At 52.1% G+C, this 12,354-nt stretch overlaps 1 protein-coding gene across 4 annotated transcripts in view; it reads right to left on the bottom strand.

The window, feature by feature from the left end:
* Positions 1 to 12,354, bottom strand: part of RASSF7 (Ras association domain family member 7) — an 82,334-nt gene that overhangs the window by 10,001 nt on the left and 59,979 nt on the right. For all 4 annotated transcript variants that reach the window (XM_019547297.1, XM_019547299.1, XM_019547295.1 and 1 more), the window contains one exon: positions 7,200 to 8,107. In XM_019547297.1, the coding sequence (XP_019402842.1) occupies positions 7,200 to 8,107 (908 nt within the window). The remainder of the gene's footprint in view (positions 1 to 7,199; positions 8,108 to 12,354) is intronic.

Here is a 12,354-nt window from a genome sequence, read left to right as displayed (position 1 = left end):
GCATACCACACCACTATTTCTCAGTGGTGACTCATCTGGGCCATGAGAGTTTCCAAGTCCCCACAGAATGATAGAAGTGGACATTCTGGCACCCCCTCACCTCCCAGGTTTCTTATTACAGCTGCCTCCTTCCTGCAAGCTTTTATGTTAACTTCCTGCCACAATGTCCTATGGTCTTTAAGACCTCCTCCCCCTCCCTCTTTGCTTCTTGGATTGCACTGAATCCAATAGGAAGCACGCTTCCCCACAAGATCCCTTTGCATTCATGGGATAGAGTAGCCTATTTTGAGCTCTGCTTCCAACCACTAACTCATCTGGACTGAGACTAAAACAGCAAAGCAGGGGTCTTTGAGAGACCTCACTTCATTATGGCATGCATATTACACCTAAGCTAGAGCCAGCTGAGTAGAACTGGACCAGAGGGCTGGAAGGGATGAGAGAGGAAAAGGAAACAGGTTCCAAGGATCCAGTTGTGGTCCTGTCCATATGAGGGTGTGAAACACTTTGGTTATAAGCTATGCCAGGCACCAGCTAGGGCACAGGTCTACTGCATGGCTCCAGTGAGCACACTTAATCTGCAGAGACAGGAAAAGGGAAAAACCAGGCTACAGGCACGTCCAGCACAGAGCTACAGCTGGCACAGCACGTAAGCCGCAGCGTGCATGCAGCTGAGAGAGGCATCTGAATGAAAGGCAGGCCATCTCAGGACATGGCTGGTGTATTCAAGCCCACTGACTCCATCTGCAGCCTTAGCTTAGAACTGCCCTCTGTCTGCTCACCACTTCTGGGAAACAGGCCGATATCCCCAATCAACCACACTGTTTGCCTGCCTGCTGCAGGAGGAGAAGAGTGATTCGGTCGTCTCTCCCTACAATAAGCCAAAGGGGAGAGAAGCAAACAGAAAACTGGCTCCAGTCACCCCTTCCTGCTGCCTGGGCCAAGTTACAGAAACATCCAATCTCAGACCTACTTTAATCCTCCATCTTCTGCATTGTCACAAGGGATCACGATTTGCCTGTGACTGACAGTGTCTTTCAAGGTCAGTGTTTACATGTCTGGGATGTCAAGACAATATCCCCATTGGAGCATAAGGACTTAGGCCCAAATCCTGTTCCGCCTTTAGATGGTTAAGTAGCACTTACGTAGCCAGCTTTAGCTGCTTACATGGAGTTTTGGGCTACTTTAATGTGGATTTTAGGTCCTGCTCCCCTCATGAAGGCATGCAACTTCAGATAGGTTACAGGGGGGGGGAAAAAAAGAGCAGGAAGAGGGGGACTCTTCCCACCATTCAGCCCCATAGCTTAGTGGTTAGGGCAGGGAAAAGTTTGCTTTGTGAGTTGGACACAGCCCTGGGAAGCAGGGGGGGAGGTTGGTTCTGGTGCCTGCCTCTGCTCCTGACCCTCATGCTGCTTCTCTATTTTGCATTCAATAGTCATTGGCTAAAAATGGATAGACTCCACTGGGGCCCAGAGCCCAGGTCCCCTTCATTCCAGGGCAATACCCACCTCCCTGAGCCAGGAAGCAAGGCTCCCACTAGTTTGCTCTTTTTCTGTACTTGTAGGTCTTCTGCTCTTGGCTGACCAGCTTCAACAGCAGGGGTGGAGGGTGTCTTGCACTATACCTAATCTTGGGTTGCCCAATCTGTGGCATGTGTCTCTTAAGTGGCAAGGGCAACTTCTGCATGTGGCACATGGCAGATGAGGAAAAAGACAAGCAGCACAATGGCCTACATGGCAATGAGCAGAAAACAGAGCAGTAGATCAGGCGGGGAATACAGGGCAGGGCACAAAGCAAAGCAGCAGATCCAGCAGGGAGCACAGGTCAGGGAGCAAAAAGAAGAGAAGCTGTTTGGGCAGGGGAAGGGTATTGAAGTGGTGCTCATGAAAGGTGTGGAGCCAATTTATGGCAGTAACAGGACGTGCAGGTTCAACGCTCTAGTTGAGTGAGGCCTAGAGTCCATGTCTTCCACTCCTTGGCCACATCCCTTAACTACCAGGCTGGAAGGTGCAAAGGTTCTCTTGTCCCCCTACCCTCTGTTTTCTGCAACTAGAGGTGCACCAATATGAAGAAAACTGTCTATATCGGATATAGGGCTGATAATGTGGCCGCTAAATGCCCATGCTGTGCGCAGGCGCAGTGTAGCAGAACAGAGCCAGCAGCGTGGATAGCTGCCCTAAGCAGGTAAGTTAGAAGGGGAGGGGAGAGGGAAGGGGTATCGGGGGGCAGATCAATGCTCCCCACAGTGAGGGAGGGGACAGGGGCAGGGGCAGGGGCAGGCACTGCCCAGCCGGGGCAGGAGGGAATGCAGGATGGAGGCATGGCTCATGGAGCGGGGGTGGCTCCCACCACTGCTTGTACCCCAGGAGGGTGGGGGGTGGTCCCCCAGATCTGCACGGTGTGGCACAGGGCAGGCTGCAGCTGCGGGGTGGAGCCGGAGCTGGCACTGTGCGGGGCTTTTCTCAGTGAGGGCTGGGCTCAAAGTAGGCTCCGGCAGCACTAGGAGGAGGCTGCAGCCATCCCAAATTTTGCCGCATCTCCGTTCCCAGCCCCACACCACCACCTGGCACAGCCCTGGCTAAATGCCCCGCCTCCACCCAAGCGCCGGGAAAAGCCGGGGCTGAGCGGGCAGCGGCATGGGGCTGGTAGCAGAGCTGTGGTGAAATTTGGGGTGCCTGCAGCCTCCTCCCAGTGCCACTGAAGCCCACTCCAAGCCCAGCCCCAGGCAAGAAAGGCCCTGCACAGCGCCAGCTCCAGCTCTACCCCACAGCTGCCATCTGCACCACGCAGATTGTGTGGGGCACACTCCCCCTCCTGTCCCCCATCCTCTCAGGGTGCAAGCAGAGGGAGCCACCCCTACCCCATGAGCCATGGCTTCATCCTGCATCACTGTCCCGCCACCCTGGGCAGCACCTGCCCCTGCCACTTCCCTCACTGCAGGGGATGTTGATCTGCCCTGCACACTCTTTCCCTCCCCCTACTCTCCTTCTGCCACACCTGACTTACCACTTGGAGGCAGCTGTATCAGATGTCAATCCAATATTGGCATCTGTGCCTTCCTTAAATATTGGCTATTGGTATCAGTCCCCAAAATTTCTATCAGTGCACCCCTATCTGCAACAAACCTTTCTGGGACTTTTGTGCCTTCCCAGGCAAGAGCAGGATTGCAGCAAATGGCTGGGGTGGATCCCTTCTAAGTATGCAGATGGGGGAAATTGGATCCCAAACTTGCCCAAGTGGCATGAAACACCCTGAAATGCCACTTACACAGCCAGCTTAAACAATACTTATGCTATTTACCTGCCTGAAGGGCAGCAGGATTGAGTGGATCCTTTAACAACTCTCTTGCTGTTGCCGCTTGCCCACAAGAGGGCGGCAGTGTCCATGAGATGGAGAAAGGGAACCGCTGGGGTTGAGTTTGGTGCTCTTGATTCAAGACAAGCAGAACCCCAACTATAAATCAGTGCTTGGAGCTCCCCATGAACGAACATCACACTCCTACAGCTGGAAAAGCTACCTGCTCGAGCAAGGAGTAACTAATACTGCTGTATAGCTGCGGCAGTGCTGTATTGCACCCAGGCTAATTGCTCCCACTTCTCAGGAAGGCTATTTAGGTAGGGATGCAACGATAGAGATTTTTGGGGCTGATATGATCTGATTTCTGATACAGCTGCATGCGGCTGGTGAGTCTGGTGTGGTGGAAGGAGGAGGAAGGAAGGGGCATGGGGGGAATAGATCAAGGCCCCTACAGTAAGGGAGAGAGTGGGGCTGGGGCAGGCGCCGCCCAGCTGGAGTAGGGTGTAGGACAGAGCCACAGCTCATCCGGGGGGGGGGGGGGGGGGGGGGCAGATGGCTCTCACTGCTGCACTCAGCCTGGGAAGGCACATGGGGGGGCCATGTGCCCTGGATCTGCGCAGGGCACAGGCAGCGCAGGCTGCAGCTACAATACTGGGAGGGGGCTACAGGGGAGGGCTGCAGCCACCCCAAAAATCCCCATAGCTGTCCCATAGCCCCCCTCCCAGTGCCACCACTGCCTGCTGTGTACAGATCCGGAGGCACCCCCCACATGCCCTCCTAGACAAAGTGAAGGGACCAACAGCGAGAGCCACCAGATAAGCCACCGAGCTGCACGGGGAGCCACCTCCTAACTCTCTTCCCGTGCCCTCCAGACGATCTGCGGCTCTGTCCCACACCCTTCCCCCTTGACTGGGCACCACCTACCCCAGCCCCTCCTCACTGTGGGAGCCTCGATCTGCGCCCCCCCCCCCCACGCCCCTCCCTTTCCACCACACCAGACTGACCAGCTGCAGGCAGGTCTCCACACTGCTGAGTTGTGCTCTTCGCCATTTACGTGCTGTGCTGCGGCTACACACATGTACAGGCCATTTATCAGCCAAATTATCAGCCATTTCAGGCCAAATTCTGATATAGACTATTTTGTTTATATTGGTGCCGATCCGATATCAGACCACACCTCTATATTTAGGCTGGATGCAGGCCATGCTAACGTGGCTCTCCTACAGTCCAGGCTACAGGGCGCTGTCCTCATGGGCTCAGATCCTGTCCCAGCATGACCCTAACACCAAGGGGATTTTAATGCTGAAGGTCCACCCACCACATCTATCCACTGGGACCCATTCTGTAACTATCTGCCTTTAATGGAGACAAGGGTGAGGTTCTCCTTCAGTGTCACATAAGGATTCCCCCAAAACCAGCTTCCTCTAAAACTCTCAAAGCTGTCACCACTCATCCTACCTATTAACTCAGACCCCCACCTGTATCTCCCTGTGCCCTTGGCTGGCCGGCAAACCAGAGACACCGCTGCTTTGTCTAAAAGATGAGCATCCCCATGGTCAGGGACTGGCAGTCAGCTAATACAATGCAGCCTTTCTTCACAGAAAATGGGCAGAGGGCTCCATCCTGCCTCCTCCCAACTGAGCCTTCACAGGCAGATGTGTGGTTGAAGTAGTTGCTCCCAGGCTTGTGGCCAGGGGGACACTAGCTGTACTGAAACCACAGGCCATTTAAAGAAAAAAAGATTGGCTAATGTCTCAGTTGCAAATGGACAGCAGAGCTCAGCAGACAGGACACGGGGTGGGGACTTGGGAGCCCTGGGCTCTATCACTGATGCCACTGCACAACTTCTCTATACTTCTGTTCTTCCCTTTTTCTCCTTTTTTCTTTAGGCTGCAAGCTCTTAGGGGCAGGGACTGTCACTGTACAGTGCACAGCACTTTGAGGTTGGGGGAGCAGGGTTTTCTCCTTATCCAAGTCAGTGCCTCTAGCTATAGCTACATTACAGCTAACAGCTTTCAGGGGATGAACACATGAGCAAGAGGCTTGCAAAGATATTGCAGAGGTAGCTTCTGCTAGCAAGCTCACATGGCTCCTCATCAGTCCCACTCCTTGCAGTGAGTGAAATGCAGAGCTCCGCGTCACATCAGATAATGCACAGGGAAGACCGATTCCTGTCCCCTCACTTCTTCCCTTTGTCAGCCAGAAGAGCAGAAACTTTGGCTCCACTGAGGGCATGTTGCAGGAAGGCAGGGCCATTGGTGGGGCTGTCAGTGCAGCTCAACTCCGTACCTAGACTCCTGGCAGCCCCGGGAGAACTTTTAGTATCAGGCCCCCATTCACCAGAGATAATGATAATACTAATAATTACCATTTTCAGGCCCCCTTTCTGTCTGGGCCCTGGGTGGCTGCCCGGCTCACCCATGCCTATGTCTGGTCCTGGTGGAGCTAAGGCAGCATGTTTGGCTTGTATAGGAAACCCATCCCCAGGCATCTTCTGATCTGCACTGCCTTTTCACAGGTCCATTTCTTTTTCTCCTTACTGCCAACAACACTGAGACCTGCTCTGCTCAGTACACTCCCTCTCAGGCATTCAAATTTTGAGGCAGCCAGAGCAAGCATTAACTGGCTCTACCCAAACCCTGCAAAAAGCCATTCACACAGGCCCTAGACCCACTAGCTCCTCATTTACTTTCCATGAGGAAAGAGAAGAGAGATTTTTTTTAAAGGAATGGATAAATTTGCTGATCCTCTTTCCCAGACACTGATTTCTTGCACAAAGATCCCATCATAAATTAATAACCTGCTCTAGAGCTTACCACTCCAACTGCTGTTAGTAAGTACTGCATGTGTACTGTGTTTCTCTCCCCTGCTGCATGCGTACTGGTGTTTCCTTCCCTCACTTGGAGAAGACATCACCAACTAAAGAGGAAAGACCATTTTGCCCTTAAACCTAATAACACCCTCAGGTTTAGAGAATCTGTTTCCCTCAGGCCTTGCCCATGGCCCTGCCTTTGCCATTCACCAGGCTGCTGCAGCACATGGGGACTTGCTGACTGAATGTTTCCTGCAGGACATCCCAGATAGCATGGAGGAATGTGCGCTCCTCTCAGCGTGGTGACACATGGTCAGATGGCACCACTCACCACAGCATCTTTGTGGCACACATGCTACTCCCCAGGCCTAGGGTTTCATGCCAGGCCAGCACAACTTAGCACCAGGCAGCCAATACCGATCCATAAGGCCACACGTGCTATTGGGTTCAAGTCACGCCAGCAAACGCAATGTTTTACAAGAATTATTCCCCCACAATTTTATACTACCTGCACCAGCTTCTAATCCACTTGGGACTCAATCCTGCCAGGTCCAGGCCCAGTGCTGGGGTAGAGACATAATCCCACTGAATTGAGAAGGGGATTTCTCCTGGAGCTCCAGCTGAGCCCTGGCTTCAGCATTTGGCTGGACTAGGGTCAAATGGGTCAGCATCATGCAAGATACAGACCAGCTGTTACAGCATCCATGTTGGGAAACCACAGGGAGTATATCTAGCTAAGCATCATTTAACCTTAAGGACTTAGTGGTGCCATGTCTAGCAGCTGATCCCTCACATTACCTATAATGCTCCTACAGGCAACAGTGATGCTAATGAAAGGAGAGTGCAGACTACAGTGGGAAAGGAGGACCGTTGTGTCTAAGACCCTGATTCAGCACAGTTTTTAAGCACAGACTAAAGGGGTTTATTCCACAGGGATGGAAGTGCTGAATCAGGACCTGAATCCAGTCTCTCCCACTCTGGCCACAGGCAGCTGACCCCATTTTAAAGGCTGGGTAGGAAGCCCAGGGGAGCAGCTGAATGAAACTGCTTTCCTTGGGTGTTCACCAGCACACGCACATTACCAAGGCCATACCTGAAGGTTCCTTTCAGCCTCTTCCAAGGCCTTCTCCACGTTTGTCAGGCTGCTGTCCAGTTGGGCACCCTGCTTGACCTTGGCTTCCAGGTCCCTTTTCATTTTGGCCGCCACATCATCTAGATCCATAGGTCCCTGGGCAGGTGCTTCCTTCACTCTCTTGGCCCGCTCAGCTATCTCCCACTGGATCTCCTTTTCCAAGGCCTCTGTTTTGGCAGTCAGCTCATGGATCTTCTGCGTGTATTCCTCCAGGGTGGCCTGCAGGCTCCTCACCTTCTCCTGCCGCTCTCTCTCACACTCCTTCTCCAGGCGCAGCTCGCTCTGCCAGAACTCCTCCTCGCCCAGCTCCATCTCGTTCCGTCTGACCAGCTGCTCCAGGTAGAGGATCTCATCTTCCTGGCTGGTGCTCCTGCTGCGCTCCCAGTACCTAAGGTCCATTTCCAAGGAATCCCCATGGACCTCTAAGGAGTAAAGCTGCTCCTGCTGACGCAGCACTGTCTTAAACAGCTCATCCTTGGAGGGCTGGCCCCCATTGGCACCATCCTTCACATCAGCACTGTCCCTCTTGTGCTGCCTCAGCTTGCTCTTGGCAAACAGATCAGTGGGGCCCATAGGGCCCAAGTTAAAGGTCATGGACTTTTTAGGCTCCCTGGATCTGGGCACTTCTGTGCTCACTGGCCTGGGTTTGATGGGCAGGCTGGCCCGGATGAACGTCCTCTCAGGAGCCTGGGTGGCATTGTCTGAGGACGGCCGTTCAGTGAGGCTGGGGCCTGTCCGCCGTAGGACGAACTGCACATCATTGGCATACTGGCCACACTTGGCTAGCGACTCCACTGGGCACTCGTGTGGGAGGAGCTGCCTCTCCTTCTCCCGCAACTTCTGGACGAGGACGTACCGCCCCGTCTGACCTGGGAAGATAACAAAGAACAGTCACCAAGGGCTCAGGGAGAAGTGCGTCTTGAGGGGAAGGGAAACCACAGACGGCAATGTTTTAATCACACTACTGTAATGTCAGGCAACAGACACCTCACCTCACCCCCTCTCTGGCCTGAACCTCAGCTCCACCCAACATTAGAAGTGCACAGATGCTGGCAGCATGTCCAATCATCAGGTGTTAGGTCTTTTCCACCATACTAGCAAGCAAGAACCTTGCTGTCCCTCAGGGAAGGAGACCACCGTCACTGGTTATAGCATAGCAATGTGCAGTTTTCCTCCACCATGCTCAGCCAATGCACTTCCAGCCTACCATGGGTTGCCCTTTCCTTCCTACCCTTGGCTCACCACACCGGCTTCATTCCAAGTCCATAGATATGGACGATTCCTCAGAGAGGAACAGGGTCTTGCCTATACTAGGAAATTCAAAATCTTTTATGTTTTCCATTGCTCCAGTTCTAGCACTAAGGTTCAGGCCTGGTCAGGACAGGACACCACAGCCGTAGAGACTCCTAGGTCACACCTACACTGCAGTCATCAAGTGCTAGTGCAGTCTGAAGATAAGGGATCTTTTCAAGTCACCACCACAGCATCAGAAAGCATCTGCCAAATAAGCAGCAGCCAACAGGAAGAAATTGCTGTCCCCTGGGGATTAAACACTAATTCTAGCCCGCCTGGGAGGGGTGGGGGAGAAAAATCTGAGCTATGCCTGTGCACATAACCAGAGGCCAGGAAAGTTGAGGATGTTACAATGCTACTGGTCCAAACCAACCCCTCCCATCCAAACAGATGGGCCTGCTACAGCTGGGAGAGCTCCTGCTACAGGCATCAGATCAGAGTATAACCAGAGCCTCCTTTTAATCCATGTTATTAAGACACAGGATTGTCATGAGGGTGATGTTACATGTTACGCTTACACCATACTACAGTTGTGGGGTGCTAAGCAATGTTAAAAGTTAGAATGGGCTGTGAGCAGTAACATGTTAAAGGTTAATACAGTTTCATGCCTGCACAGCTCTGACTTGCCACTGGAGGGCTGGTGAGCAGAGATGTGGCTAGGAGCCAGAATACCTGGGCACTGTCCCTGCTCTGGGCAAGGGGCTGGGAAAAGCAGGGGGTTAAAGCAGTGCATACAGGGATGTTGGAGGACTACAAACTGCTCGTTTTATCTCTGTGGAGCAGACAGAAGTTACGTTAACAAGAGCTAGGTAGCATGGCCCACAGTTAACCCTCACATGAAGTGGCACAAGTTTGGAGATTCTCAAAGGGCACTTAGCACAAGTTAATGAGCTTTAATGTGTGGAGGGCCCTTAGTATGATCTAAGTATAACACGTAACTTCAGGCATGATTCAGTGAAAAAGAGCCAGAGAGAGAGAGCTGACAAAAAGGTCACTGCCTATAAAAGCTGATGCCCCTGCCCTAACAAGCCATAAAGAAAGGGTAAAGTTAAGTGCACCTGAATTGTCTGACCGTTTTGATAGGAAAAAGAATCAAAGGGAATAGGCTAATTAGATGATACCCAGAAGAAAAATAAAAGGAAGATTAAATGCAGTCCCAAGACGCTCTCAGCCAGTCTAAATAAAGCCTTGTGGGATGGCAGGTACCATCCCATCCCTTTTACATCACCCGGAGCAGTGTGGCTGCTGTAACCTTGGGCAGACATTGCCAGGAGAGAATGTAGCTGATTTGGCAAAGTTTATAGCCTTTGTGGGAGAATAAACATTGTAATTCAAATAAAAGAACTTGGACTGAACCCAAAGCTGACACTGCCATCAACAGGAAAGTCCTAGTGAATCAGCAGGTGGATGTGGTGCAAAGCTAGGTAATGCCATAGGGAAACAGGCGAGCAGATGCTTGTGAAGGCGGTGCTGTTGTGAAGATAACGGAGGGGGCGCTGAAGTATGTGACAGCCAAGGTACAGACATCTGAGCACTTCCCTGAGCTTCTCCAGGCACAGAGCATTTATATTTGCCTCCACAAGAGGGTCTGCAGCGCTGCCATTCAAACAGGGATTTAAATGAAGTGTCCTTTCTAAAAGCACAGCGGCAGAGTATTGAAGGCATCTTGCTATGGCTCCAGAGGTGCGAGTTCAAGCCCTGCTTTGGACTCATGCCAGAGGCTACCACCAATTGACCGTCCTGTAAGTGGATCTTCCAGCCTGGGGTGTCAAAAAGCAGATGGACACGATGCTGGCCAAATCAATCCCTTATGTGGTCCTGGCTACGGAAGCTGGTGGGTGCCTTACCTGTGCGAGCTCAACAGGCTTGTAGGCCCAGGAGGACCACTTGACTTTTTGACTTCCTTGGACAGAAGCCCAGCATGCTCACACACATTGATTCCCCAGGGCTTGCCTTTGTTGTAGGGCTGCAGCCATGGTAGCAGAGCCTCCTAACTGGGGATGTTGGGCACAGCAGTACGCGGCGTTATTCCACTTGCTGGCTTTGCCTTGTCAACCCCTGAAGTGACAGATGCTAAAAACTGGCACAACCCTTATCTGCCCACAAGGCTGCATCCAGAGTGACAGAGCAGAGGTGGGGGAGCAGGCTGGCTGCCAACATAGCTATAGAGGCAAAGCTCTCAAATGCGGACCAGACCTAAGCTGGCAGGGCTAGGGTCAAACTGGATTATTGCAAGGATGCAGCCTTGGCCTTTTCACAAGCAAATTAAAGATAGGACTCTTGCTGGCAGGCTTGGGCATTTGCTCACAATGAAAAGTCCTTCCACTTGGCAGGCATATGCGCCCACAGGCTTCCAGAGAGAAGCAAATGCTGCCCTGACTCCCTGCTGGTGCCAAAAGGATACAGCTCCATTAACTTCAAGATTGCAGCTGCCCGGGATGACAATGCCCAGCATGCTTTTCCCTCAGCATATGTCATAAGCTACTGCCCATAGGGAGATGAAGAGGGGGCAACATCCAGAGCAACGTTTTCCTAAAACTTTACCAGTGGACCTGAGAAGTGAGTTCTCACCTGCTGGCTTCCCAGCTCTGCTTACCCCACAGCCAGACCTGACCCTTTTGTATCTCTTGAAGGAAAAGAACAAAATGCAAAGAGCAGCCCTGCTAGTCTCCCAGGGCTTCTGGAAAAATGAATTTACTAGAGAAAAAAACAGAAAGAATCTGTGAGCACTGCACTTTTTGATTCCACAAGGGACGGGATGGTGAAGGCCTATTAGTCTAATGAGAAGGATCTCGCTTCAAAACAACAGAGATTAAGGACTACAAAGCTTGCCAGTGCTTCATGATCCAGGTGCCTCGGGGCCTCCTCACAGTGTCCAAGTCCATCTCCAGGTACAACCCTGCTGGTTGTGCCTAGATTCCAATTCCACCCCACAGACCGGGTTCCTGGGCACATGCAGAGTCAGCTTGGCTAACATTAGTGAGGGGGAAACCCTTCCCCATCCAAATGCCTCTGGCCACTTGTTCCTGTTGGCCTTGTACAGTGGGCACAGGAAAGAGGAAAAAAACTGGGGGCTCCTCCTCCTCCGGGCCTCACACCAATCTGATCTCTTTACTGCAGTCAGTCGCATCCGTGTGGAGCCAGAACTGACTGTAAAGCTGCAGATCCCTCTTCATCCTGCAGACTCTTTATTATGGGTGAGTCTATGCCAGGGGAGAGAATCCAACTCGTGCCTAGGATCCAAGGCTGACTTTCCAGGGCTGGGGCACACTCTCCATTCTTCCCCATGTGCTCAGCTTCAACAGACTGATTCAGCAAAGCACTGAAACACATACTTCACTTAAACCCACTCTGAAAGTCCCACTAAAAATGTTTATGTCCTGTCATGTCTTTAAATGCTTTGCTGAATCAGAGCCCAATTCAAAAGAAATGAGGACCACCTTTCAGGGGGCATGTCCGGGTCACTGTCTGATGCCAATGACCAACATCCCCAACAAAATTCTCTCTCCAAACTCTTGTTCCCACCAAACTCTTCAGCAATGAATTCTCTTCTGGAGCCATACTGAAGTATCTGGATAGGGAAGCAGGAATTCCCAAGGCAGTATGGCCCTGTGCCAGCAGGAGGAGCAATATCTGTATCTACTGCAGCATTTGGGAGTGAAAGAGAAAGACCACTGCTTATACCCTGTTTGTTCTCCTTCTCTGCTGTGCGCACACACCACAGGACGGTCCCTGCAGCACTTGGCCAGGTGCTGGCTCAAGAAGGTCTCTTCTCTCTTAGGATTGAAGGCAATTTCCCTCATGGGGAGATTTAGTTAAGGAC

The sequence above is a fragment of the Crocodylus porosus genome, unplaced genomic scaffold, assembly GCF_001723895.1.
Source record: "Crocodylus porosus isolate Cpor-Errol unplaced genomic scaffold, CroPor_comp1, whole genome shotgun sequence".
NCBI classification, from domain to species: Eukaryota; Metazoa; Chordata; order Crocodylia; family Crocodylidae; genus Crocodylus; species Crocodylus porosus.
This window is presented reverse-complemented; position numbering and strand designations above follow the sequence as displayed.